Here is a 27,926-nt window from a genome sequence, read left to right as displayed (position 1 = left end):
GAAGTGACGTCAGCGCACAATCGCCATCTTTTCCGGCGCTGGCTCCGCATGGTCAGTGCCATTTCGCCTTTATCGTGGTGGAGTCCACCCTGGCTGTGGTGAGTTCCGCCTGCTTGGGGATCCCGGAGATAGCAGGGGGGGGCAAAGGAACGATTGGGCGCTGTCGCCCAGGAGCCTCTCCGATCCACCTCGTTTCACTGTCTTCTCCAGGGGCAGTCGGTCCTCCCTGCGCGGCCAGTGGCGAGAGGCCGCAGGCTCAGTGGGTCCCAGTCAGCAGCCAGGTCGGGAAGTGTGTTTGTCCCGACTCCGCTCGTGTTTTCTGCAGTGCTTTCATCCGCTGTGCTCCCTTCTTCAAAAGCTTGGAAAGAAACCTTTGTGAATTTTTTTCTTTCTGAAAGTAAAAGGATTTCTGCCATTCCGGTCAGGTTGGCTCCGGCCCGGCATTTCCGCGCCTCAGGAACCTGGCGTTTCCGGCGTGTTCCTGGTGAGCACCTGCAGAAAATTGGTTTCAAGAGGGCTCTGACTTCCATTTCTTTGCTAAAAAATGTCTCGTCTGAAAATCTGGCATTGATGTCCTTTTCTTATTTTTGACACATTACTTTCTGATGGAAAAAAATATAGTCGTTTAGGGTGTGCCTATATCTGCATGTAAATATGAACACGTGTAGACTGTGAGCCTTTAGTTTCTTATTTTATTTTCTTGGACTTAACTTTTTTTGTTGTTACCAGCTACAAGCCTTTCTACAAAAGAAAGGCAGGCTGGGCGCGCTGGCTCACACCTGTAATCCCAGCACTTTGAGAGGTCGAGGCGGGCAGATCATCTGAGGTCAGGAGTTCGAGACCAGCCTGGCCAACATGGTGAAATCCTGTCTCTACTAAAAATACAAAAAATTAGCCAGGCGTGATGGCGGGTGCCTGTAGTCCCAGCTACTCGGGAGGCTGAGGCAGGAGAATGGCGTGAACCCGGCAGGCGGAGCTTGCAGTGAGCCGAGATCGCACCACTGCACTCCAGCCTGGGCAAAAGAGGGAGACTCCATCTCAAAAAAAAAAAAAAAAAAAAGCCAGGCATGGTGGCAGTCCCCTGTAATCCCAGCTACTTGGGAGGCTGAGGCAGGAGGATTGCTTGAACCTGAGAGGCCGAGGTTGCAGTGAGCCGAGATCTGCCACTGCACTCCAGCCTGGGCGACAAGAGCAAAACTCCGTCTTAAAAAAAAAAAGAAAGAAAGAAAGGCAATAATACACAGCTGTTTTCTTCATCTGAAGTTCCTAGGTCTGTACGCCCCCCCCTACAGAGCTTCAAAACAGGGGCCCACAGGAAGAAAGGATGGAAGCTTTTGTTTGTTTTTTTGAGACAGAGTCTTGCTCTGTCGCCCAGGTTGGAGTGCAGTGGCGTGATCTCAGCTCATTGCAACCTCCGCCTCCTGGGTTCAGGCGATTCTCCTGCCTCAGCCTCCCAAGTAGCAGGGACAACAGGCATGGGCCACCATGCCAGCTAATTTTTTTTTTTTTTTTTTTTTTTGTATTTTTAGTGGAGACAGGGTTCCACCATGCTGGCCAGGCTGGTCTCGAACTCCTGACCTTGTGATCCACCTGACGGCCTCCCAAAGAGCTGGGATTGCAGGCGTGAGCCTGCGCTCCTGGCCAGGATGGAGGCTTTATTAAACTGATACTAGAATTATTTATTAAAATCAGAATATTATTCTAGTATTAGTGTAATAAAGTATCTATTATCTATTGAATTTATTAACAGCATGTTTAGACTAAGTGTAGTTTTTACATTTTTTCCGAAAAATTTGATCCTAGGGAAAACTTGAACATCTAACACACCCAGTCTAGTAGATTTTTTTTTTTTTTTTTAGACAGAGTCTCGCTCTGCCACCCAGGTCGGGGTGCAGAGGTGCGATCTCTGCTCACTGCAACCTCTGCCTCCCAGGTTCAAGTAATTCTCCTGCCTCCCTAGCATTAGGCGCGTCCATGTGAAGAGACCACCAAACAGGCTTTTTATGAGCAATAAAGATTTTAATCACCCGGGTGCAGGCAAACTGAGTTTGGAAAAGGACTCAGCAAAGGGAGATAGCGGTCAGGCAGTTTTATAGGATTTGGGTAGGTAGTGGAAAATTACAGTTAAAGGGGGTTGTTCTCTTGCGGGCAGGGGTGGGGATCAGAAGGTGCTCAGTGGGGAGCTCCTGAGATTCATTGTCCAGGAGAAGGAATGTCACAAGGTCAATTGATCAGTTAGGTTGGGGCAGGAACAAATCACAATGGTGGAATGTGATCAGTTAAGGCAGGAGCTAGCTATTTTCGCTTCTTCTTGTTGTTCTTCAGTTGTTTCAGGCCATCTGGATGTATATGTGCAGGTCACAGGGAGTCTGATGGCTTGGCTTCGGCTCAGAGGCCTGACACCTAGTAGCTGGGACACAGGCACATGCCGCCACGCCCAGCTAATTTTTTTTTGTATTTTGGTAGAGACAAGGTTTCACCATGTTGGCCAGGCTGGTCTCGAAATCCTGAGCTCAGGCAGTTCACCCGCCTTGGCCTCCCAAAGTGCTGGGATTACAGGTGTTAGCCACCGTGCCTGAACACTTACTTTTTAAGCATTGTGCTTGTTTTCTTTCTCCTCAGGTAAATACATTTTATGGTGAACAATTTGAGCATAAATTGAGCATAATTGCACACGTGATACTTGACCTTTAAATACTTGGTAATGCATCGCCTAAAAAAAAGGCATTGTCATTCTGAAACCACAATACTAGTATTTCACTTAAATAAAAAATAATAATGTCATCTAATGTCTGCTTTGCATAATAACTAAAATTCTCCGCATTGATTCAACGTATGCTCTTGGATGTTTTTGGTTCTAAGATCCATTCAAGATTTTTACATTGCAATTGTTAACGTTTTCAGTGTCTTTTTACCTAGAACAGTTATTATTGTATATTATATTGACTTTTGGAGAGTCACACTGTGGGATATGAGGATATGATGAGGTTTCTCTTCAAATAATCTCATCAATCTTTTATTCTTTAATTCATGGTACCCCCCCCTTTTTCTCCTTTTTTCTCCTTTTTGCCTTTGTTAGATGCCCAGGCATGCCACAGTACAAAGCGTTATCAGTACCAGCTCACATACCTTTCCTTATTTGGAAAGAGGACTTTCTAGCTCATTACAGACATCCCTTCCCCTTCCTCTCCACTTTTCTTTTACGTGCCCACCCTATCTAAAAAAAATCAAGTGTTTAGCCAACCAGGATTAGTTTAGATTGTACGACCTGACCCCGGACAATGGGGAAAGGGTACAGCAGCAGGACTTGCATCAGGAGTAAAGGCTCTCATGCCCCTTTGTTCAGATGTGCTCTCATGGCAACTGGTCAAGGAGGCACCCCTCTGTGCAGAAGTAAAATTGCTTTGCTAAGAATCCTTTGTTTGAGTGTTCAATTTCCTTAGGATTTTGAGCGTTATTCCTAACACTCATTCTCTTAGAAAGTCATACAATCAGATATTTCTGATTGGATTCTCATGGTGTGTGTAAATATTCCTTTATTTCATGCGATTTCCTACAAACTTGGAATTTTTGGTCTAAAGGAGAAGCTGACAACCTTTGTTTGATAAGGGCTGACAGTATGTACTTCATGCTTTGGGGACCAGAAAGTCTCAAATTACTCAGATCTGCCTTAGTTACTTCATGTCCCATGATGAGTTGTTCATTCTCTATCACATGGTAGTGGAAAACCACAACCTGTTTCTCAAAAGAGAAACAGTTAATCTGCACAAGAGGGCATGGATTGACTCTGGAATACCAGAGGGCTCTACTCTACATCTTCTGTTGGTGCATGCCGGAGGCTTCCAATAAATAGGATGCTATTTAACATGGACACGTTGAGTATCATTGGGTCTGCTGGATCAGGTGGACCAAGTGCTTGGGAAGCCTGCACTGCAGCCTGAAATTGCTCTTGTCTACAGTTGAAACTAGAATTCTTACAGGCAACTGTGTGGAGTGTTAAAGCACATACAAATGTATATGTTGCCTCCAAAAGTCAAGAGGTTTATGGGTGGTAGCTCTATTGATAGTTCTCTTTTTAGTGTTTTGAGAAACCTCCATACTGCGTTTTTTTTTTTTTCTTTTTTGAGACAGAGTCTTGCTGGATCACCCAGGCTGGAGGGCAATGGCATAATCATGGCTCATTGCTCCTTTTTAGTGGTAGGTGGTATTAGGTGAAGTAACTTGGAGGGACATCTTGCAGGGAATGTTTTTTTGTAGGGAATGTCTTTACATGATCCAGACAAGGGAATATCTTTTTTTTCTTTTCTTTTTTTTTTTTTCTTCTTTTTGAGACGAGTCTTTCTCTGTCACCCAGGCTGGAGTGCAGTGGCACAAACTGGGCTTACCGCAAGCTCTGCCTCCTGAGTTCATGCCATTCTCCTGCCTCAGCCTCCCGAGTAGCTGTGACTACAGGTGCCCGCCAACACGCCCGGCTAATTTGTATTTTTAGTAAAGACGAGGTTTCACCGTGTTAGCCAGGATGGTCTCGATCTCCTGACCTCGTGATCCACCCGTCTCGCCTCCCAAAGTGCTTGGATTACAGGTGTGGGCCACCAGCGCCTGGCTGACAAGGGAATATCTTTACCCACAGACATGGTGGCCCCAGAATCTCCCACCCCCTATTTGACAATTCAAAAAAAGTTTTTTGATTCATAATAGACGTACATATTTTCTGAGTACATGTGATAATTTGATACATTTATATTATCAAATCAGGGTAAGTAGAATATCTGTCACCTTAAATATTTATCCTTTCTTTATTGCAGGAAAATCAAGTTATTCTCTTAGCTGTTTTGAAATGTACAATAGATGAATGTTAAATGTAGTCACCCTACTGATCTGTTGAACACCAGTTCTTATTTCTTTTAACTATGTATTTTACCCATGAATCAACCTCTCTTTTTTTTCTAGAGATGGAGTCTCGCTGTTGCCCAGGCTGGAATGCAGTGGCATGATCTTGGCTCACTGCAACCTCCGCCTCCTGGGTTCAAGCGATTCTCCTGCCTGGGACTACAGGCGCACGTGACCATTCCCAGCTAATTTTTGTATTTTCAGTAGAGACGGAGTTTCACCATGTTGGCCAGGCTGGTCTCGAACTCTGACCTCAAGTGATCCATCTGCCTTGGGCTCCTAAAGTGCTGGGATTACAGGCATGAGACACTGTGCCTGACAGGTTTTGTGTGTGCATATGTGTGCAGACAGGTCTTTCTGTGTTGCCCAGGCTGGTCTCGAACTTCTGGGCTCAAGTGATCCTCCCACCACAGCCTCAAGTTTTGGGATTACAGGCATGAGCCACTACACCTGAATATTGTTCTCTATAGTGGCTGTACTAATTTACATTCCCATCAACTGCATACAAGGATTATCTTTTCACCACATCCTCATCAGTATTTTTTATTCCCTGTCTTTATAAAAGCCAATCTATGAGGTGAGATGACATGTCATTGTGGTAATGTGTGATTTGTATTTCTTTGATGTTTAGCCATGTTGAGCATTTTTTCCATATACCTGTTGGCCATTTGTATGTCTTTTTTTGAGAAACAACTATTCTGAACTTTTGTCAATTTTTGATCTTTTTTTTTGTTGTTGTTGTTATTGAGTTCCTTATATATTTTGATTACTAATCTTTGTCAGGTGGATAGTTTGTAAATATTTTTTCCCATGCTCTAGATTGTCTCTTCAGTTTGTTGATTGTTTTGCTGTGGAGAAGTTTTTAGTTTGATGTAATCTCATATGTTTATTTTTGCTCCTGTTGCCTGTGCTGTTGAGGTCTTACCCAAGAAATCTTTACCCAGACCAATGTCCTGGATTGTTTCCCCAGTTTCTTCCTCTAGTAGCTTTATAGTTTCAGGTGTTAGATGTCTTTAATCTGTTTTGATTTTGTTTATGCTGAGAGATGGCATCTAGTTCGTTCTGCATATGGTTATTCAGTTTTCCCAGCAGCACTTATTGAAAAGACTGCTATTTTCCCATTGTATGCTTTTGGTGCCTTTGTTGAAAATGAGCTGTCTATAAATGTGTAGATTTATATTTAGGTCCTCTGTTCTCTTCCATAGATCTATGTGTTTGTTTTTATGTCAGTACCATGCTGATTTGGCTATGTTAGCTTTGTAGTATATTTTGATATCAGGCAGTTTGATGCTTCCAGCTTTTTCTTTCCTTCTTTTTTTTTTTTGAGACTAAGTCTCACTCTGTCTCCCAGGCTGGAATGCAGTGGTGCGATCTTGGCTCACTGCAACCTCTGCCTCCCAGGTTCAAGGAATTCTTCTGCCTCAGCCTCCCTAGTAGCTGGGACTACAGGCACACACCACCATGCCTGGCTAATTTTTTGAGGTGGAGTCTCCTTCTGTCACTCAGGCTGGAGTGCAGTGTTGTGTTCTGGGCTCAGTGCAAGTTCCACCTCCTGGGTTCACACCATTCTCCTGCCTCAGCCTCCCGAGTAGCTGGGATTACAGGCACCCGCCACCATTCCAGGATAATTTTTTTTTTTTTTGTATTTTTTTTTAGTAGAGATGGGATTTCACCATGTTAGCTGGGATGGTCTTGATCTCCTGACCTTGTGGTCCACCCACCTCGGCCTCCCAGAGTGCTGGGATTACAGGCATGAGCCACCGCGCCCAGCCCATGCCTGGCTAATTTTTGTATTTTTAGTAGAGACGGGGTTTCATCATGTTGGCCAGGCTGGTCTTGAACTCCTGACCTAATGATCCACCTGCCTTGGCCTCCCAAAGTGCTGGGATTACAGGTGTGAGCCACCACACCTGGCCACTCCAGCTTCGTTTTTTTTGGTCAGTATTTCTTTGGCTGTTTGAGGTCTTTTGTGATTGCATATAAATTTTAGGATTTTTTTTCTCTTTTTGTGACAAATTTCATTGGTATTTTGAGAAGGGTTGTTCTGAATTGTAAATTGCTTTGGGTAGTATTGTCATTTTAACAATATTCTAATCCATGAGCATGGAATATCTTCCCATTTTTTCTGTATCCTCTACAGTTTGTTTCATTAGTGTTTTATAGTTTTCCTTGCATAGCTCCTTCACATTTTTGGTTACTTTTTTTTTCCTTTTCTTTTTTGAGACAGAGTCTTGCTCTGTCGCCCAGGCTGAAGTGCAATGGCTCAGTCTTGGTTCATGGCAACCTCTGCCTCCCGGATTCAAGTGATTCTCCTGCCTCAGCCTCCTGAGTAGTGGGGACTACAGGCACACATGCCTCCACGCCCGGCTAACTTTTGTGGTTTTTTTAGTAGAGACAGGGTTTCACCATATTGGCCAAGCTGGTCTCAAAATCCTGACTTAAGGTGATCCACCCACCTCAGCCTCCCATAGTGCTGGAATTACAGGCATGAGCCACTGCACCCAGCCTGGCCTGTAGTTTTGTTGCTGTTGTGCTCTTGTCTGCTTTTGATATGAGAATAATGCTCACTTTGTAGACCAAGTTTGGAAATATTCTCTTCTCTTCAATTTTTTTTGGGGAATTTGAGTTGTATTGTTATTCTTTCAGTTTTTGGTAGGATTTAACAGTGAAACCATCAGTTCCTGGGCTTTTCTTTGATGGGATTCATTTTGTTATGGCTTCAATCTTGTTATTGGTATGTTGAGGTTTTCTATTTGTTCATGGTTCAATCATGGTAGGTTGTATGCGCCCAATAATTTGTCCGTTTCTTCCAGGCTTACCAATTTGTTGGCATACAGTTTTTTGTAATAGTTTCTAATGATTGGTTGTATTTCTGTGGTTTCTGTTCAGTTTTCTTTTTTCATTTTTTATTTTATTTGGGTCCTTTTTTCCCCTTAGTCTAGCCAAAGGTTTGTTGATTTTGTTTATCTTTTCAAGTAATCAACTTTATGTTTTATTGATATTCTGTATTGTTTTTTATTCTCAATTTTGTTAATTTGGCTGTGGTCTTTATCCTTTTGATTTAATTGTGAGTCTGATTTGTTTTTGCTTTTCTAGTATCTTAAGGGGTATCATTCGGTTATTTTAAATCTTTCTACTTTTTGGATGTACGTGTTTATTGCTGTAAAATACTCCCTTAGTACTGCTTTTATCCCATAGATTTTGGTATGTTGTATTTTCACTTTAATTTGTTTCAAGAAATATTTTAATTTCCAAATTTCTGTGTGCTTTTGTCCCATGGATTTTGATATGTCAACATACCAAAACAATGTTCCATTGTGTAATTATTATTATTTTTTTTTGAAGAGACAGGGTCTCCTTATGTTGCCCAGGGTGGTCTCAAGGTCCTGGGTGCAAGCAGTCTTCCCATGTTGGCCTCCCAAAGTGCTGGGATTATAGGCATGAGCCACCACTTTGAGCTTGTGAATCAAGGTTCCTCTTGTTAGTGATTTCTAGTTTTATTCCCTTGTGGTCAGAAAAGATGATATGATTTCTACATTTTTGAATTTGTTGAGACTTTTTTTGTGGCCTAAGATGTGGTCTGTTCTGGAGAATATTCCATATGCTGAGGAAAGGAATGTATCTTCTGTAGCAGTTGGATAAAATGTCCTGTGTTAGGCCTTTTTGGTTTAGTGTATTGCTTAACTTCTTCTGTGTTTCTTTGTTGATTTTCTAGCTGGATGATCTGTCCATTACTGACAGTGGGGTGTTGAAATCCCCTACTGCACTGCAGTGTGTATCTCCCTTTAGATTTATTAATGTTTGCTTTATATACTTAGGTGCTCCAGTGTTGGGTGCATAAATATTGACAGTTGTTATATCCTCCTGCTGAATTGACCCCTTTATCATTATATACTGACCTTCTTTTTTTTTTATTTTTGAGACAGAGTCTTGCTCTGTTGACCAGGCTGGAGTGCAGTGGTGTGATCTCAGCTCACTGCAACCTCCATCTCCCAGGTTTAAGCGATTCTCCTGCCTCAGCCTCGTGAGTAGTTGGTATTACAGGCACACACCACCACACCTGGCTAATTTTTGTATTTTTAGTAGAGATGGAGTTTTGCCATGTTGGCCAGGCTGGTCTTGAACTTCTGACCTCGTGATCTGCCCATCTCAGCCTTCCCAGAGTGCTGGGATTACAGGCATGAGCCACTACTCCCAGCTATGGAGACCTTCTTTATCTCTTTTTGTTTTTGTTTTTTTGAAATGAAGTCTTGCTCTGTTGCCCAGGCTGGAGTACAATGGCACAATATCAGCTCACTGCAACCTCCGCTTCCTGGGTTCAAGTGATTCTCCTGCCTCAGCCTCCAGAGTAGCTGGGACTACAGGCATGTGCCACCGTACCAGGCTAATTTTTTTTTAATTTTTAGTAGAGACTGGGTTTCACCATGTTGGCCAGGCTGGTCTCTAACTGGTGATGTCAGGTGATCCTCCCACCTCGGCCTCTCAAATTGTTGTGATTTCAGGCATGAGACATTGTGCTGGCCTGAATACGGTATTCTTAGATATCAATTTTTTTCTTCCAGCACTTTGAAAATTTCATCCCATAGCTAAGCAAGGTGGCCTATGCCTGTAATTCCAGCACTTTGTGAGGCTGGGCCAGGTGGATTGCTTGAGCTCAGGATTTTGAGACCAGCCTGGGCAACTTGGTTGTAAAAAGTAAAGTAGAGATTTTTTTTTAAAGACTCTTTTTTTTCCATCTAATGAGGAATAAATAACTTTTTTAGAAGCAAAACTTATTCAAAGACCTGTGTTAACATTCTTAAATATCTACTAGCTGTAATAAATAAATCAATGTACTTTATGATCTTAGCTCCCACAATTTAGCCTAAATATTTGCCCTGGCATGCTTATACTGGTCCAAGCAAGCATTAGGTCATAGCCTGTTCCTCTTCCTTATTTGAAGGTGTTTTTGCATTTCTCAGCATTCCACAAGTTACTTCCTCCTTCCTTTCTTCTTCTCTGCCTTTACCCCTTTTAAAAAGTTCTAAGCCAATCAAAACAAATACAAAATGTGAGGTCCCATTCCAGCCAGTGGAAACTGGACACAGCAGTAGGGTGGATGCATCAGGTTATAAATGACCCTGTCTCCTTTGTTCAGTGTACTCTCATGGCAAATCTGCTGGGGAGTGTACCCTTTCTGCAGAAAGTATAAAAATGGCCTTGCTAGGGCCGGGCATGGTGGCTCATGCCTCTAATCCCAGCACTTTGGGAGACCAAGGCTGGCAGATCATTAGACCAGGAGATTGAGACCATCCTGACTAACACGATGAAAACCTGTCTCTACTAAAAAAAAAAAAAAAAATACAAAAAATGAGCCGGGCATGGTGGCATGTGCCTGTAATCCCAGCTACTAGGGAGGCTGAAGCAGGAGAATCGCTTGAACCTGGGAGGCAGAGGTTGCAGTTAGCCGAGATCGCGCTATTACACTGCAGCCTGAGTAACAAAATGAGACTCTGTCTCAAAAAAATGTATAAATAAATTAAAATGGCCTTGCTAAAGAAATAAAGTTTATGTTCAAGTGCTATTTCTTTATGGCACCGGGAAAGAAGCATTTCAAACATGGTGGAACCCCGTCTCTACAAAAAAAAAGAAAAAAGAAAAAAAAAATTAGCCAGGCATGGTTTTGCACGTTTGTAATATCAGTTACTTGGGAGGCTGATGTGAGAGTATGGCTTGATCCTGGGAGATAAAGGCTGCATTGAGCCATGATTGTGCCACGGTACTCCAGCCTGGGCAATGGAGTGAGACTGTCTCACAAAAAAAGAAAGAAAATGTCATCCTACTCCCTTCTGGCCTGTGTGGTTTCCGTTGAGAAATCCTGTTGCCAGACCAGTTGGAGTCCTTCATATGTTATTTGCTTCTTTTCTCTTACTGCTTTTAAGGTCCTGTCTTTGTCCTTGACCTTTGAGAGTCTGAAGATTGTATGCTTTGTAGTAGTCTTATTTGGATTGAATCTGTTTGGTGTCGTCTTACCTTCCTGTAGCTGGATATTTATATTTTTCTCAATTTTTGGAATCTTTTGTTATTTCTTTAATAAAGCTTTCAAAGCTTACCCCTTGCACTTGCTACATTCCCTCTTGAACACCAGCGATTCCTAGGTTTGGACTTTCAAGGTAATTTTCTGCATCTTGCAGACAATCTTAGTTCTTTTTATTCTTCTCTTCTGGCTATATTTTCAAATAGCTTTTCTTCAAGCTCAGCGAATCTTTCCTCTGATCCATCTTGCTGTTGAGAGCCTCTACTGTGAACTTTTGAGTTGAGTATTTCTCAGTTGTAAGATTTCTCTTTTTTGTTGTTGTTAATATATTCTAAAGTTTTTTCTGATACATTTCTGAGTTGCTCTTCTGTGTTATTTTGGAGATCACTGAATTTCCTTAAAACTGTTATTTTGAATTCTTAGGGAGCTCACATATTGTCATTTCATTAGGTTCAGTCACTGATACTATTTTTGTCCATTTTAGGAGATCATGGTTCCCCATTTGCTGTTGTTTCTTGTGGATGTACATCTATGTCTGTGCATTGAAGGATTAGTTATTTATTACAGTCTTTGTCTGGCTTGTGGTTTTTATTGGGTATGTTTCTTTTTATCTTTTTTTTTGTTGTTGTTCTTGTTATTTTTTTGAGACAAGGTCTCTCTCTGTCATCCAGGTTGGAGTGCAGTGGTGTGATCATGGCTTACTGCAGCCTCTACTTCCCAGGCTGAAGCAATCCTCCCACCTCAGCCTCCCGAGTAGGTGAGGTGCACACCACCACACCTGGCTACTTTTTGTACTTTTTAGTAGAGATGGGTTTTCATCTTGTTGCCCAGGCTGGTCTTGAACTCCTGAGCTTAAGCGATCTGCCTGTCTCAGCCTCCAAAAGTGATTTTTTTTCTTTAAAATTTCCCTAGGTCACTGCCTCCTTTTCAGCACTAGATGGAATCTTAAACCCACGTTTGCCTTTGCTGTAGCAAACTATCAAGTATACTGCCCATCCAGAATGAGGGAGTCCTAAAGGGCATATTCCAGCACTGTGGGAAGGCTGGCTGTGTTTTCATGCCCAGGTGACCTGTGTAGCATACCCCTACAGTATGGTGCTCCTGAACAGCCACTCTGACTTGGCTTCTCCTTTGGCCAAGTTATAAAACAGAGTTTCCAGGGCTGGGGATGGTAGTCCTGCCTCCCCTCTTTGTCCCTGGATGTCCTCAGGGATGTTTCTCCCTTCAGGCATTTGTGATGCTTCCTATGGGTTGAGACAGGGAAGGACTGATCTTTTACCAGGGAACCCAGGATGGTGGAGAAGGTGGTTGTTCACATTGATCTCAGTTTTTTCCAGTGTAGAAACTGTGGATTGGTAGAAATTTTCCACATTCTTGGAAATTTGATTCTCTTAACGTCTCCTTGGAGTTTTTTCACTTCTTTTTAGCCCCAGAAACTGCCTAATTTTTATATTTAAATCAGGGATATTGCTGGTGATAATTTTCGCAATATGTATTTGGTTTTAGTTTTCTGTAAGGGGATTGAAACCAGCTTGCTTCTGTACTACCATTTTGGAACTGTAAATGCTGCATGCTTCTAATAAAGTTGTCTAAGGTATTGTCAGGCAGGGCACAATGGTTCATGCCTGTAATCCTAACACTGGGAGGCTGGCGTGGGAGGATATCTTGAGACCAGGTGTTTGAGACTAGCCTGGGCAATGTAGTGAAACCTCATATCTATAGTAAAAGAAAAAAAAAAAAACAATTAGCCAGGCGTGGTAGTATGTGCCTATAGTCCCACATACTCGGGAGGCTGAGGCAGGAGGATTGCTTGAGCCTGGGAGTTTGAGGTTGCAGTGAGCTATGATCATGCCACTCTAATCCAGCCTGGGTGACAGAGTAAGACCCTGTCTCTAATTTTTAAAAATGTGTTTTCTACTTCCTATTCATTGGATATGATCAGTATAATGGTGTCAACATAGTGTACTAGTGTGGTGTTTCATGGAATGTCATTTTCTCTGGGGATTAAGTTATGACAGAGACCTGGAGAACTGACACATGCTAAGGGCAATGCTATGAAGATACATTGTTGGTCCTGCCAGATGAAAGGTAACCGAGTCTTGTTTTTTTTCAAATTGGTATGGAGAAAAGACATTAGCTATGTCAATGCCTGCATACCAAGTGACAGAAATTATGTTGATTTATCTAGTAAAGACATTACATTTTGAAAAATGGCAGTAATTGGAGTGATCACCTAAGTTCATGATTTATGAATGACTTCAGTGTGGTAATTGAGTGAGAGGTTATGATTCTCCACTGGGATAAATACAGTTTTTGGCTACTATACTTTAGACTTTTTTACATAGATAGAGCAGTATTCAAGTACAGAGATTGGCACACTATGGCCCATGGGCCATATCTGTCCCTCCATGTGTTTTTTGTATATAAAGTTTAATCAGAACACAACCGTGTTCATTTGTTTACATTTTCTATAGTGTTTTCCATGCTACAACAGCAGAGTTGAGTAGCTGCAACAGAGACCATGTGGCCCATAATGCCTAACATATATTCTGTGGCTCTTTAGAGTAGGATTTGTTAACTGCTTAACTATTTCATTTCTAGGGACAGCACGATCACTTAGCCACCACCACAGATCTCTGTAGGTCAGGGCATTCTGATTACTGGTACATTTCTGCTGTCCTTGATAGTTGATTTTCTCACCTTGTCTTTGGTGATTAAATACTACCTTCTTGATTTATGCTATTCTGGGTCCCCTTCATCTCAATTGAAAGGGAACTCGGCTGGGTGCGGTGGCTCACGCCTGTAATCCCAGCACTTTGGGAGGCCAAGGCGGGCAGATCACCTGAGGCCAGGAGTTCTAGACCATCCTGGCCAATATGATTAAACCCTGTCTGTACTAAAAATACCTCCCCCACAAAAAATTAGCCAAGTGTGGTGGCAGGCACCTGTAATCCCAGCTACTTGGGAGCCTCAGGCAGGAGAATCACTTGAACCCAGGAGGTGGAGGTTGCAGTGAGCCTAGACTGCCTCATTGCACTCCAGCCTGGGCAACAAGAGTGAAACTCTGTCTCAAAAACAAACAAACAAAAAAACCCAGGGAACCCATCTCAGTGATGGTATTCTTTGCAGTCATACCTGTCCTATGAAGGAGAATACCAACAGAGCTTTTCAAGGATTACGATACTCCTCCACTACTCTCTTAATAACTTTTGTGAAGAGAGTGTCTTCTGCTCTGTCAACAAAGGGTGGGGGAGTGGGCTATAGAGATGACACATAGTAAATCCAGTGCAACACTCCTGTCTCTCTAGGATTCCCTCCTTCACATTATGCCAGGGAAGCTCTGGCATATGAGCCTCATTAATTATAACAATTTCAGCCCTGAGAACATAACAAATAATGTTATTTCAGGGGTGTCCTAAAGAAGCTCTCTGATTCTTTTGTTTTTGGATGGAATCTTGCTCTGTTGCCCAGCCTGGAGTGCAGTGGCATGATCTCGGCTCACTGCAGCCTCTGCTTCCTGAGTAAAAGCGATTCTCCTGCCTCAGCCTCCTGAGTGGTTGGGACAACAGGCACGTGCCACCACGCCTGGCTAATTTTTGTATTGCTTGAACCAGGGTGGGTGGCGGCAGAGGTTGCAGTGAGCTAAGATTGTGCCACTACACTCCAGCCTGGGTGACAGAGCAAAAATCTGTCTCAAAAAGAAAAAAAAGAGAGAGAGAGATGTAATACTACCCATGATATAAAAAAAGCTACAAAAGACACGATATTCAAACTTTTGATGATATAGTAAAAAAAAAAATAGATCTCAGCCAGGTGCGGTGGCTCATGCCTGTAATCCCAGTAACTTGGGAGGCTGAGGTGGGCAGATCACCTGAGGATAAAGGCAGATCAAGATAAGCCTGGCCAATGTGGTGAAACCCTGTCTCTATAAAAATACAAAAAAATCAGCCAGACCTGATGGTGGGTGCCTGTAATCCCACTGCTCATGAGGCTGAGGCAGGAGAATCACTTGAACCTGGGAGGTGGAGGTTGCAGTGAGTTGAGACAGTGCCATTGCACTCCAGCCTGGGTAACAGAGTGAGACTCTGTCTCAAAAAAAACCAAAAAACAAAATAATGATCTCTCTTTGCACTTGGATTATTTCCTATTTGAATACATGTTTTAATGGTTTTTATTTATTTTTTTTCAAGACAGGGTCTCACTTTGTTGCTTAGGCTGGAGTACAGTGGCGCAATCATGACTCACTGCAGCCTCAACCTCCCCAGGCTCAGGTGATTCTCCCACCTCAGCCTCCCAAAGTTCTGGGATTACAGGCATGAGCCACTGCGCCCAGTCTTTAATGGTTTTTAAATGTGTATTTAAGTCTGAATAGTGAGTATTTGGTCAGAGATAACCAATCTCCTCAGGGCACAAAAAGATGAGATATATGACATTTGAGCTCTTTTAAAATAGTTTCACTACTCTCTTTAAGAATATAGTTATTTTTTCTTGGTTACGTTTGTCATTTCCTTCATAAGCCTCTCCCATTGTTGTATCTTTCTCTCTGTACAGGACCTATTCAAACTCAGTCTGTCTCTTGACTGGAGGAAGAGAAGGAAAAGTTGAGCACATTGCCAACAGGAGTTCCCCAAGGTGAGTATGAAGAACATTCCTGGTCAATGAGATGTTCAGTATGTTTGGAAGCATAATGAAGATATATTTAAAAAATGTACTTTGTCACAGAACATGGGGCCATTGGACTTGAAAGTTTTAGGGTATCTTCAACTTTCCATATTCCTCTCTTTTTCATCTAACCCAGACTTTCATGTGATTTTGCAAATGATGTGCTCTTTTATCTTTTTGTTTATGACTTTAATGTGTGCTCTTTATTCAGATCATTTCTATTTTCCTTCCCTAATAATACTATTTCTGTTCATTATCTCATTTAATTTCTATAGAATAAATTATTTAAAAAATTACTAAATTGCCAGGCTTGGTGGCTCATGCCTGTAATCTCAGCACTTTGGGAGGCTGAGGCAGGTGGACCTTTTGAGGTCAGGAGTTGAGACCAGCCTGGCCAACATGGAGAAACCCCGTCTCTACTAAAAATACAAAAATTAGCCGGGCCTGATGGTGGGCACCTGTAATCCAAGCTACTCAGAGGCTGAGGCAGGAGAATCGCTTAAACCCAGGAGGTGGAGGTTGCAGTGAGCCGAGATCGTGCCACTGCACTCCAGCACTCCAGTCTGGGTGACAGAGCGAGACTCTGTCTCAAAAAAAAAATTACTAAGTTTAGACCCCAAGTCCTTATGATTGCCAAATATTCGTCTTGGATAAACTGTTCAAATCTGTGTCTGTTTAATTTTTTTGAGTGTGCTGAATATGAAAAATAAAAATGAGCTTTATAATTCTGACTTATTTAACCTACTGTTTTGTTCTCAGACCCTATTTTTTTTCTTTTTTTCTGTTTTACTTCAGAATGGCAAGTTAAAACCAAAGTGTCAGCACCTCAACATTTTTTTTTTGGCTTAACAAAACATCAAACGGCATACAAATGGTAAGATTTAGATTTCTTATTTACCACACTCAAAAAACATTGGGAATTCAATTATAAAAAATCAGCAAAAATGAGATTTGAGAGAGGTAACATTTACTCAAGCAGGAGGAATGTCTCTAGAGCAAGGGTCCCCACTGGTACTGTTTCTATTAGTGTTAGGAACTGGGCTGCACAGCGGGAGGTAAGCAGCAGGTGAACAAAACTTCATCTGTATGTATAGCCATTCCCCATTGCTCGTATTACTGCCTGTCATATTACTCCACCTGTCAGTAGCAGCATTCGATTCTCATAGAAGCGCAAATCTTACTGTGAACCACCCATGCGAGGGTTCTAGATTGTGTGCTCCTTATGAGCCTGATGATCTGTCACTGTCTCCCATCACCTATATGGGACTGTCTAGTTGCAGGAAAACAAGCTCAGGCCTCCTGCTGATCCTACTTTATGGTGAGTTGTATAATTATTTCATTATATATTACAATGTAATAATAATAGAAATAAAGTCACAGTAAATGTAATGTTCTTGAATCATGTTGAAACCATCCCTATCCCACCCCCATTCCACCCCTGTTTGTGGAAAAATTGTTATCTAAGAAATCCCCTGGTAGCAAAAAGGTTGGGGACCTCTGCTCTAGGGGAATACTCTAAATGTAATGAATTTGGGGATACCCTAATCCTATCTTAAAACTTGGTGCTTCAGCATTCTCACAAGTACAAATTATCACATATGTAGCTAGATAGATTATAAAAAGTATTTCATGAAAATATACAGGAATTATTTCAAGGTTCTTAGAGCAAATGGCACAGGGTTCTTGCCAGCAGGTTTTCTTCATTCAACTTGTAAAAAATACATGGGGCAGCAACTGTATGCATGTAATGAAAATGGCAAAAATTATAATCATAATAACGTGTCTGATTTCAGAAGGGTAAAATCTATTGATAAACCTGAAAAATCCTTTAATCATCATTCATCCCTTTATTAACAGGCAGAAATCCACAATGGAGGGGAACTCTGTGACTTTATGGAAAATGGAGAAATCTTCAGTGAACACTCATGCCTTAATGCACACATGGGTACTGAAAATACAGGGGACACTTATGACTGTGATGAATATGGAGAAAACTTTCCCATGTTACACAACAGTGCCCCTACTGGAGAGACACTTTCTGTGTTGAATCAGTGCAGAAAAGCCTTCAGCCTGACACCAAATGTTCACCAGAGAACGTGGATAGGAGACAAATCCTTTGAATACAGTGACTGTGAGGAAGCCTTTGTTGATCAGTCACATCTTCAGGCAAATAGGATAACTCACAATGGAGAAACACTCTATGAACAGAAGCAATGTGGGAGAGCTTTTACTTACTCCACAAGCCATGCTGTGTCTGTTAAAATGCATACTGTAGAAAAACCCTACGAATGTAAGGAATGTGGAAAATTCTTTAGATATTCTTCATATCTTAATAGTCACATGCGAACCCATACTGGGGAGAAACCCTATGAATGTAAGGAATGTGGGAAATGCTTCACTGTTTCTTCACACCTAGTTGAACATGTAAGAATTCATACTGGAGAGAAACCTTATCAATGTAAGGAATGTGGAAGAGCCTTCGCTGGGCGCTCAGGCCTTACTAAACATGTACGAATACACACTGGAGAGAAGCCCTATGAATGTAATGAATGTGGGAAAGCCTACAATAGGTTTTATCTACTAACTGAACATTTTAAAACTCACACAGAGGAGAAGCCCTTTGAATGTAAGGTATGTGGAAAATCCTTCAGAAGCTCTTCATGCCTTAAGAATCACTTTAGAATTCACACTGGAATAAAACCCTATAAATGTAAGGAGTGTGGGAAAGCATTCACTGTTTCCTCAAGCTTACATAATCATGTAAAAATCCATACTGGAGAGAAGCCCTATGAATGTAAGGACTGTGGGAAAGCCTTTGCTACATCTTCACAACTCATTGAACATATAAGAACTCACACTGGAGAGAAACCGTATATATGTAAGGAATGTGGGAAAACCTTCCGTGCTTCTTCACACCTACAGAAACATGTTAGAATTCACACTGGAGAGAAACCCTATATATGTAATGAATGTGGGAAAGCCTACAATAGATTTTATTTACTTACTAAACATTTAAAAACACACTGAAGAAAAACTCTGAATGTAAGGAATGTGGAAATCTTTTAGGAATTTCTCATACCATAATTACCACATTTGAATTCACACTGAAGAGAAATTTTATTGGTACAAAGAATGTGAGGAGGCCTTCAGTTATCCCCATTCACTTTGAAGACATAAAAGAACTCATACTCTATGTGTCCCCCATAAATTTTAGGAATGTTGGGGAGCCATTGGAATCTTTTTTTATTATTTTATTTTATTTTTTTTGAGACACGATTTCACTCTTTTCATCACCCAGGCTGGAGTGCAATGGCATGATCCCAGCTCACTGCAACCTTTGTCTCCCGGGCTCAGGTGATTCTGTCTCAGCCTTCAAGTAGCTTGGATTACAGGTGCCGTCCACCACACCCAGCTAATTTTTGTATTTTTAGTAGAGATGGGGTTTCACCATGTTGGCCAGGCTGGTCTCGAGTTCCTGACCTCAGGTGATCCACCCACCTTGGCCTCCGAAAATGCTGGGATTATAGGAGTGAGCCACTGCTCCTGGCCTTTTTTTTTTTTTTTTAAGTTGTTGTTAATACACTTTCTTCTCTTCTCAAGAGACTGGATTGTGGTCACAATCCAACAGTTGAGAACTCACTCTGGGGCCATACAATGTAGAAAACACAGAAAGCCCTCATTATTTCCTTAGGCCTTTCTAAGTAAGATGTTGCAGTGGAGAAGAGAAACCCTATTGATACAAGATACAGGCATGCCCTGTAGATATTGCGAGTTTTGTTCCAGACTACCACTATAAAGCGAATATCACAATAACATGAATCATACAAATGTTTTGGCTTCCCAGTGCATATAAGTTAGGTTTACATCATATAGTAGTCTCTTGTGTGCAGTTGTGTTATGTCTAAGTACCTTAGTTTAAAATACTTTATTGCCAAAAAGTGCTAATGATCACGTGAAACTTTGGCGAGTTGTAATCTTTTTGCTTGTGGTAGGTCTTGCCTCAGTGTTGATGGCTGTTGATCAGGGTGGCTGTGGCAGTTTCTTAAAATAAGACAGCGGTGAAGATTGCTGCATTGATTGACTCTTCATTACATGAAAAACTTCTGTTTAGCATGCGATGCTGTTTGATAACATTTTACGCATAGTGGAACTTCTTTTAGAATTGGACTTAATCCTCTCAAACTTTGCCACTGCTTGATCAACTAAGTTGATGTAATATTCTAAGTCTGTTGTCATTTCAACAATGTTCACAGCATCTTCAGGAGTAGATTTCATTTCTTTGAAATCCACTTTCTTTGCTCATCTATACAAAGCAGCCTCTCATCTGTTCAAGTTTTTTCACGAGATTGAAACAATTCTGTCACATCTTCAGGCTCCACTTCTAATTCTAGTTCTCTTTTTTCCATCACATCCACAGTTACTTTTTCCACTGAAGACTTGAACCCCTCAGAGTCACCTATGAAGGTTGGAATCAGCTTCTTCCAAACTCTGGTTAATGTTGGTTTTTATTTTTTTAATTAAAAAAATTTTTTTAGAGACAAGGTCTCGCTGCGTTGTTCATGCTGGAGTACAAATGGGTATTCACCAGCACGATGAGAGCACACTGTAGCCTTGAACTCCTGGCCTCAAGTGATCCTCCTTCCTATGCCTCCTGAGTAGCCAAGACTCCAGGCACACACCACCACACCTGCCTTAATGTTGATATTTTGACCTCCTTCCATGAATCATAAATGTTGTTAATGGCATCTAGAATGGAGAATCCTTTCTGCAAGGTCTGCAACTTAATTTATCCAGATCCATCAGAAGAAGCATTATTAGTGGCAGCTATAGCCTTATGAAATGTATTTCTTAAATAATAAGACTTGAAAGTCAGAATTATTCCTGAATCCATGGGCTGCGGTTAGCAGGCATGAAAACGCCAATCTTGTTTATACTTCTATAAGAGCTCTTGGTTACTAGGTGCATTATCAGTGGTAATATTTTGAAAGGAATCTCTGAACAGTATGTTTTACAGTGGGCTTAAAATATTCAGTAAACCATGCTGTAAATAGATGTAAATAGCTACCACAGAGAGAGTAGATATAGCATAATTCTTAACTGGCCCTTAGATTTTTGGAATGGTAATTGAATATTAGCATTCATTTAAAGTCACCAACTGCATTGGCCTCTAACAAGAAAGTCAGCCCAGGCTGGGAAAAGTGGCTTACACCTGTAATTCCAGTGCTTTGGGAGGCTGAGTTTGGAGGATCACTTGAGGTCAAGAGTTCAAGACCAGCCAGCACAACAGAGCGTGACCCTGTCTCTACAAAGTAAAGAGTCAGCCCATCCTTTGAAGTCAGATATTAGCTTACCTAGAGCTATGAAAGTCCTAGAAAGCATCTGCTGAAGTAAGGCTGTTTTGTCTCTGTTAAAACTCTAGTAGAGCTACCTCTGCCAGTTGTCTAGATATTCTGGAAATGCTTGCTGCAGATTCCACATCAGCAATTGCTACTTCACTTTGTACTTTTATGTTATGGAAATGACTTGTTAAACCTCATGAACTGATCTTTGCCAGCTTCCAGCATTTCTTCTGCAGCTAACTCACCTCTCAGCCTTCATAGAATTAGAGTTAGGGCCTTGCTCTGGATTAGGTTTTGGCTTAAGGGAATGTTGTGGCTGGTCTGATCTTCTATCCAGACCACTAAAACTTATTCTGTGTTAGTGGTGAGGCTGTTTTCCTTTCTTGTTATTTGTGTGTTCACTGGAGTAGCACTTTGTTTTTTTTCTTTTTTTTTTTTTTAGAGACATGGTCTCCCTTTTGCCCAGGCTGGAGTGTAGTACAATTATAGCCCATTGCAGCCTCAAACTTATGGGTTCCAGTGATCTTCCTGTCTCCTGAGTAGCTAAGACTGCAGGTGTGTACCACCATGGCCAGCTAATTTTTGTTTTTATATTTTTTTTAAAGAGGCAGGACTTTACTGTTTACCAGGCTGATCTTGAACTTAAAACTTCAAGTGATGCTCCCCTATCTGCCTCCCAACAAGCTGGGATTACAGGTGTGAGCCACTGCACCTGGCCTTTATCTTGGCTTTTGACATGACTTTCTCACTAAGGTTAATCATTTCCAGTTTTTGATCTAAAGTGAGAAATGTGCAACTCCTTTCACTTGAACAGTTAAGAGGCCATTGTGGGGTAATGAATTGGCCTAATTTCAATATTGTTGTGCCTCAGGGAATTAGGAGGCCTGGGAAGAGGAAGAGAGAGGGGAGAGTGGCCAGTTGGTGGAGCAGTGAGAACATAGCATTTATTAAGTTTGCTGTCTTCCAAGGTTGTGATTTGTAGTACCCCAAAACAATTACAAAAGGAACATCAAAGATCACAGAGCAGCCGGGCGCGGTGGCTCACACCTGTAATCCCAGCACTTTGAGAGCCTGAGGTGAGTGAATCATGAGGTCAGGGGTTTGAGACCAGCCTGGCCAACATGGTGAAACCCCATCTCTACTAAAAATACAAAAAATTAGCCGGGCGTGGTGGCAGGCACCTATAGTCCCAGCTATTCAGGAAGCTGAGGCAGGAGAATCACTTGAATCCAGGAGGTATAGGTTACAGTGAGCTGAGATCGCACCATTGCACTCCAGCCCAGGCAACAGAGTGAGATTCCTTCTCAAAAAAAAAAAAAAAAATTCACAGCACCACAATAAGTATAATAATAAGGAAAATGTTTGAAATATTGTCAGAATTGCCAGGATGTGAGAGACAAAGTAAGCACATGCTGTTGGAAAAAATGGTGTTATAGATTTATTCAACATGACATTGCCACAGGACTTCTACTTGTGAAAAATATCTGTAAAGTGAGATGAAGCAAAGTGAAGTAACATGAGGTATATCTGTAGCTGTTGCTGTAGTGGTTTCCAAATGGTGGTTTTCTTTTCCTTTTTTTTCTTCTGTTGGTCTGCATTGGGGTCTTGCTCTGTTGCCTAGGGTGTGGAGTGCAGTGGCACGATCATGGCTCACTATAGCCTTGACCTCCTGGGCTCAAGCGATCCTCCCACCTCAGTCTCCTGAGTACCTGGGACCACAGGCACATGCTAACGCACCCAGTTAATTTTTTTATTCATAGAGCCGAGGTCTCACTATGTTGCCCAGACTGGCCTCAAGCTCTTGGGCTCAAGCAGTCCTCCCACCTCAGCCTCCCAAAGGGCCAGGATTACAGGTGTGAGCCACTGCACCCAGTCTAAAAAGTGATTTTCTAATTCCATAGTTTCTTCTACATTTCTTAACTGGAATTTTGTAAGGAAGAGTTATCCTTATTCATTTATTTACCCATTTACTTGTAGGAGCATGTATCATAAATTCTTACTCTATGGGGTGTAGCTAGCTACTATAAATTTGATGCACATATTTTTCCAGATTCAATAAGTAGGATCCCCATCAAGCTATCTTCTGAATCTTTAAAAATGTATTCTCCTAATTTCATGGGTATATAATTATTTCCTGGGCAGCAGTTTGTTCATGGTACATTTGTTTCCAGCCCTAGAATCAGAAAAATCTAGTTTCTTTTAATGAAGAATACTATTTAGAAGCTGCAGTCTCTGTGTAGGGAGGTGTTCCTAGGTAACAGTGCCCTGGCTTTTAGGTCCTCTCTATGGAGGATATGGCAAAGACATACATAATTATATATATGTATCCACACACACTAATAACTATTTCTATATTAAAAACATGACCACAAGCCAACACTTTTAATTCCACTGCAAAACTACTGGGTTATTTCTTGCCTTCCAAGTTCCCTTGTCTGTAGCTATCTTTCATCACTTGCAAAAAATAGCGCATGCTCAATCCTAGATTAAAATATAAGCTACTCTCAGAATTGATAACTCATACCACTCTTTTTAAAAACCTACTAACCAGAATTCAGTTTTTATTCACAGTTCTTATCTTTAGGTCAGGGCATAATATAAAAGCACTAGGTTTAAAACTTACTTGGTCAGCAGCAATCCACTTCTAGGTACATGTCCAAAGGAACTGAAGAAAGTATCTCCATGTGTGAATGCCTACCTGTGTTCATTGCAGCATTATTCAGAAGAGCCAAGAGGTGGAAGCAAAGTAAATGTCCATTTACAGATGAATTGCTAAACAAAATGCATTATATACATACAATGCAATATCATTTAGCCTTAAAAACAAAACTCTGCCATATGCTACAACATGGATGTACCTTGAGGACATTATGCTAAGTGAAATAAACCAGTTGCAAAAGGACAAATACACCCAATTCCACTTATATGGGGTATCTAACGTCAAACTCAGAAGAACAAAGTACTGCGGTATTTGCCATAAGCTGGTGGAGGAGAAAATGAGTTGTTCAATGGGTATTGAGTGTCAGCCACGCAAGATGGAAAAGCTTTTTGAGATTTGTTGTATAAAAATATGCCTATAGTTAACAATACTGTTCGGTACACACAAAATATGTGAAAGGGTAAATTTTATGTGTTTTTATGACAATAAAAATTGTAATAAAAGAAGTTACTTGGGTCAATTTTGTGCTTTCCCCCCCCTCTTCATTGTTGCATTTTTATCCATTTGACACAAAGTTCATTTCAGTAATTCCTGTTCATTTTCCATTTTGTGTCACACCGTTATCCTTGTCGATTTTTTTTTTAATTAGATATATAAAATAGGCCAGGCACGGTGGCTTATGCCTATAATCCCAGTACTTTGGGAGGCCGAGGTGGGCGGATCACCTGAGACTGGTAGTTGGAGACCAGCCTGGCCAACATGGTGAAACCCTGTCTCTACCGTTAATACAAAAATTAGCCAGACGGCTGGGTGCCATGGCTCAAGCCTGTTATCCCAGCATTTTGGGAAGCTGAGGCAGGCAGATCACAAGGTCAGGAGTTCAAGACCATCCTGGCCAATATGGTGAAACCCTGTCTCTACTAAAAATACAAAAATTAGCTGGGTATGGTGGCAGGCGCCTATAGTCCCAGCTACTCATGAAGATGAGGCAGGAGAATCACTTGAACCCGGGAGGCGGAGGTTGCAGTGAGCCGAGATCGTGCCACTGCACTCCAGCCTGGGTGACAGAGTGAGACTCCGTCTCAAAAAAAGTAAGAAAAAGGCCGGCAGTGGTGGCTCATGCCTAGGTGGGCAGATCATGAGGTCAGGAGTTCAAGACCAGCCTGGCCAACATAGGGAAACCCCGTGTCCACTAAAAATACAAAAATTAGGCAGGTGTGGTGGTGGGTGCCTGTAGTTCCAGTTACTGGAGAGGCTGATGCAGGAGAATTGCTTGAACCCCAGAGGCAGAGGTTGCAGTGAGTCAAGATTGCACCACTGCACTCCAGCCTAAGTGACAGAGCAAGACTGTCTCAAAGAAAAAAAATAGGCGTTATGACACCCACCTGTAATACCAGCTACTTGGGAGGCTGAGGCAGAAGAATCGCTTGAACCTTGGAGGTGGAGGTTGCAGTGAGCTGAGATTATGCCACTGTACTCCAGTCTGTTAGTGAGACTGTCTCAAAAAAATTAATATGTGAAACAATAGTATGTTTTATTTTATACTGGTTTATCTTTTTTTTTTTTGAGTCAGGATCTTACTGTGTCACCTAGACTGGAGAGCAGTGGCATGATTGTACCTCACTGCAGACTTATGCTCCTGAGCTCAAGCACTCCTCCCGCTTTAGTGTCTCAAGAGGCTGGGAGTACAGGCATGCACCACCAGGTGCAGGCAGTTTAAAAATTTTTTACCCTTATTTTTTTTGAGAGAGGGTGTTGCTCTGTCACCCAGGTTGAAGTGCAGTGGTGCTGTCATACCTCCCTGCAGCCTCACACTTCTGAAATCAAGCAGTCCTTCTCCCTCAGCCTCCTGAGTAGGTAGGAATACCAGCATGCACCACCAGGACAGGCTAATTTTAAATTTTTGTAGAGAGGGGATGTGGCAATGTTGCCCAGGCTGGCCTCAAACTCCTGGTCTTAAGGGATCCTCCCATCCTGGCCTCCTAAAGTGCTGGTGTAACAGGCATTAGCCACCACACCCACCTAATTGCATATTTTAAACATTAGAACTAAACATAAAAGTTTTTCTTGCCTTATCCTTTCCAGTCTGTTCTAATCTCACTGTCTTTTACAACCTGTTCCTATCCATCACCTATAGGTAATGAACCTTGTTTTCTGAATAATCCTGTGTTTTCTTCTAGTAAAAATGAACATATATATATTTGTTATTGCCGATTTAAAAAAGATTTCAGGCAGGCGTGGTGGCTCACACCTCTAATCCCAGCACTTTGGGAGGCTGAGGCAGGTAGATCACGAGGTCAGGAGATTGAGACCATCCTGGGTAGCACGATGAAACCCCCTGTCTACTAAAACTACAAAAAATTAGCCAGGCGTGGTGGCATGCATCTGTAGTCCCAGCTACTCGGGAGGCTGAGGCAGGAGAATGGCATGAACCCGGGAGACAGAGCTTGCAGTGAGCCGAGATGGTGCCACTGCACTCCAGCCTGGGCAACAGTGTGAGACTCCATCTCCAAAAAAAAAAAAAGTTTCATACTATACTCTTGCAGTTTCTATTTTTGCCTAACAGTGTATCTTGATAACCACTCCATATAAATTCATAGATATATCTTCCTTTTTCACCTTCATTTTATAGCTGCATAATACTCCTTTTGTGGATGTACCATGTAATATTCAGCTGCTCTACTACATATCATCAATTAGAGAATTCAAATTTGCAATTGCTAACAGGGATGCAGTTAGTATTCTTGAGCATGTGTATTTTTGTATATTTAGATATTTACATTCAGGACAAATTCCTAGAATTAGGATTGCTGGATTAAATAGGTAGCATGTTAGACATTGACAAATTCTCTGTGCTAGGCAGCCTCCAAATTGGCCTCCAGTCTGTGCTTCCTGGTATATGCGGACTACCCTTGTGTAATCCTCTCATACTGTACCATGATTGATGTGTGTAACCACCAGAATATGGCAGAAGTTCTGGTAAGCCAGTTCTGAAATTAGGTTATGAAAACCCATACATACCTGGAGCCCCAGTATTAAAAACAATTTTAAAAAAGAGCAACTCATGCTTCCTGATGTCAAAAGTTACTATAAAACTACAGAAATCAGGCTGGGCATGGTGGCTCCTGCCTGTAATCCCAGCACTTTGGGAGGCCGAGGAGGGCAGATCAAAAAAAAGTGTTCATAAAAAAAGAACACTTTTTTTTTTTAGTTCACATGACAATTCTTTTATAAATTAATTGGTTTTAAAGTTGTTGATAAAATTAGATCTGTCTTCAAAATTGTCAGCATATATTTTTGTTTGGGTTTACTGGTCTGACAGTGTTATGTCTGTCTCTATTAGATATTTTAAGTTCATGAAGCTAAACCCCATCTAAAACAATGATCTTTGTACAATTCTTTTATAAGTGAGATTTACTTAATATTTTTGATTTAATAACAATAGCTATATCTTCTGGGTTATTGACAGAATAACCACGTATTTAGTGTAAGGTATGAACTTTGGTAAACAATATTAACAGGATATAAAATTGGTTAATAAAAAATAATTTAAAACAATGACTAGCTGTGTCAAATCTTAATTTTAATAAGTAATCTAGGTGTAATTAGAAATTAAAGTTGGTAACTGTAAATGGAATAAATGTTTATAAATAAACTTTTCATGTAATTTAAAGTCTTAAATAATACTCATTAATTATCTGGGTCATATCCAAATAAGATATAAAGCAAACAAATTACTGAAAAAATATAAGTTCATTCTTGGCTTCTTAAAATTTCTTTCTTTTTTTTTGAGACGGAGTTTCACTCATCACCCAGCTGGAGTGCAATGGCATAATCTCAGCTAATTGCAACCTCTGCCTCCCAGGTTCAAGCAATTCTGCCTCAGCCTCCCGAGTAGCTGGGTTTACAGGTGCCCACAACCATGACAGGCTAATTTTTGTATTATTAGTAGAGATGGGGTTTCACCATGTTGGCCAGGCTGGTCTTGAATTGCTGACCTCAGGTGATTCACCTGCCTTCACCTCTCAAAGTGCTGGGATTACAGGCATGAGCCACCATGCCCAGCTGGCTTCTTAAAATTTCTAAAAAGACTAGATATTTTGGTCTATTACTCAAAATACAAATTTAGGAAAAAGTAATTTTTGTGTGAGAACCTTATGTGGTAAATTTTTGTCGTAAGGTAAAATGATTGGTTGTACCAATATAAGAGGAGAAAACTAAGTCTAAGACTGAAGGTTTAAGAAAATGATTAAACGTCTAAACAATTTGAATAGGATTTATGAAAGATAGGCCTTACGGACAGTTTATTGTATGATTGCGTTGGCTAGGATTGAAAAGAAATTGTACATAGGATTTTTTT

General features: G+C 41.3%; 1 protein-coding gene across 5 annotated transcripts; it reads left to right on the top strand.

The window, feature by feature from the left end:
- ZNF121 (zinc finger protein 121) lies at positions 1-24,072 on the top strand. 5 transcript variants are annotated; one of them, XM_002828623.6, is made up of 4 exons: positions 2-98; positions 15,458-15,538; positions 16,364-16,442; positions 17,426-24,072. In XM_002828623.6, the coding sequence occupies exons 3-4, from the start codon at positions 16,440-16,442 to the stop codon at positions 18,593-18,595; spliced, it is 1,173 nt and encodes a 390-aa protein (XP_002828669.1). In that variant the 5' UTR covers positions 2-98; positions 15,458-15,538; positions 16,364-16,439; the 3' UTR covers positions 18,596-24,072. The 5 variants fall into 5 exon arrangements, 4 of the variants coding, with proteins under 4 accessions (XP_002828669.1, XP_054395580.1, XP_054395581.1 ...); XM_054539605.2 differs by having other exon boundaries at positions 16,328-16,442; XM_024238381.3 differs by lacking the exon at positions 2-98 and adding an exon at positions 123-484.
- Positions 24,073-27,926: the final 3,854 nt, after the last annotated feature.

The sequence above is a fragment of the Pongo abelii genome, chromosome 20 (genome assembly GCF_028885655.2).
Source record: "Pongo abelii isolate AG06213 chromosome 20, NHGRI_mPonAbe1-v2.0_pri, whole genome shotgun sequence".
NCBI classification, from domain to species: domain Eukaryota; kingdom Metazoa; phylum Chordata; class Mammalia; order Primates; family Hominidae; genus Pongo; species Pongo abelii.
The sequence above is the reverse complement of the archived record's forward strand: the minus strand, read 5'-3'. Positions and strand labels throughout refer to the sequence as shown.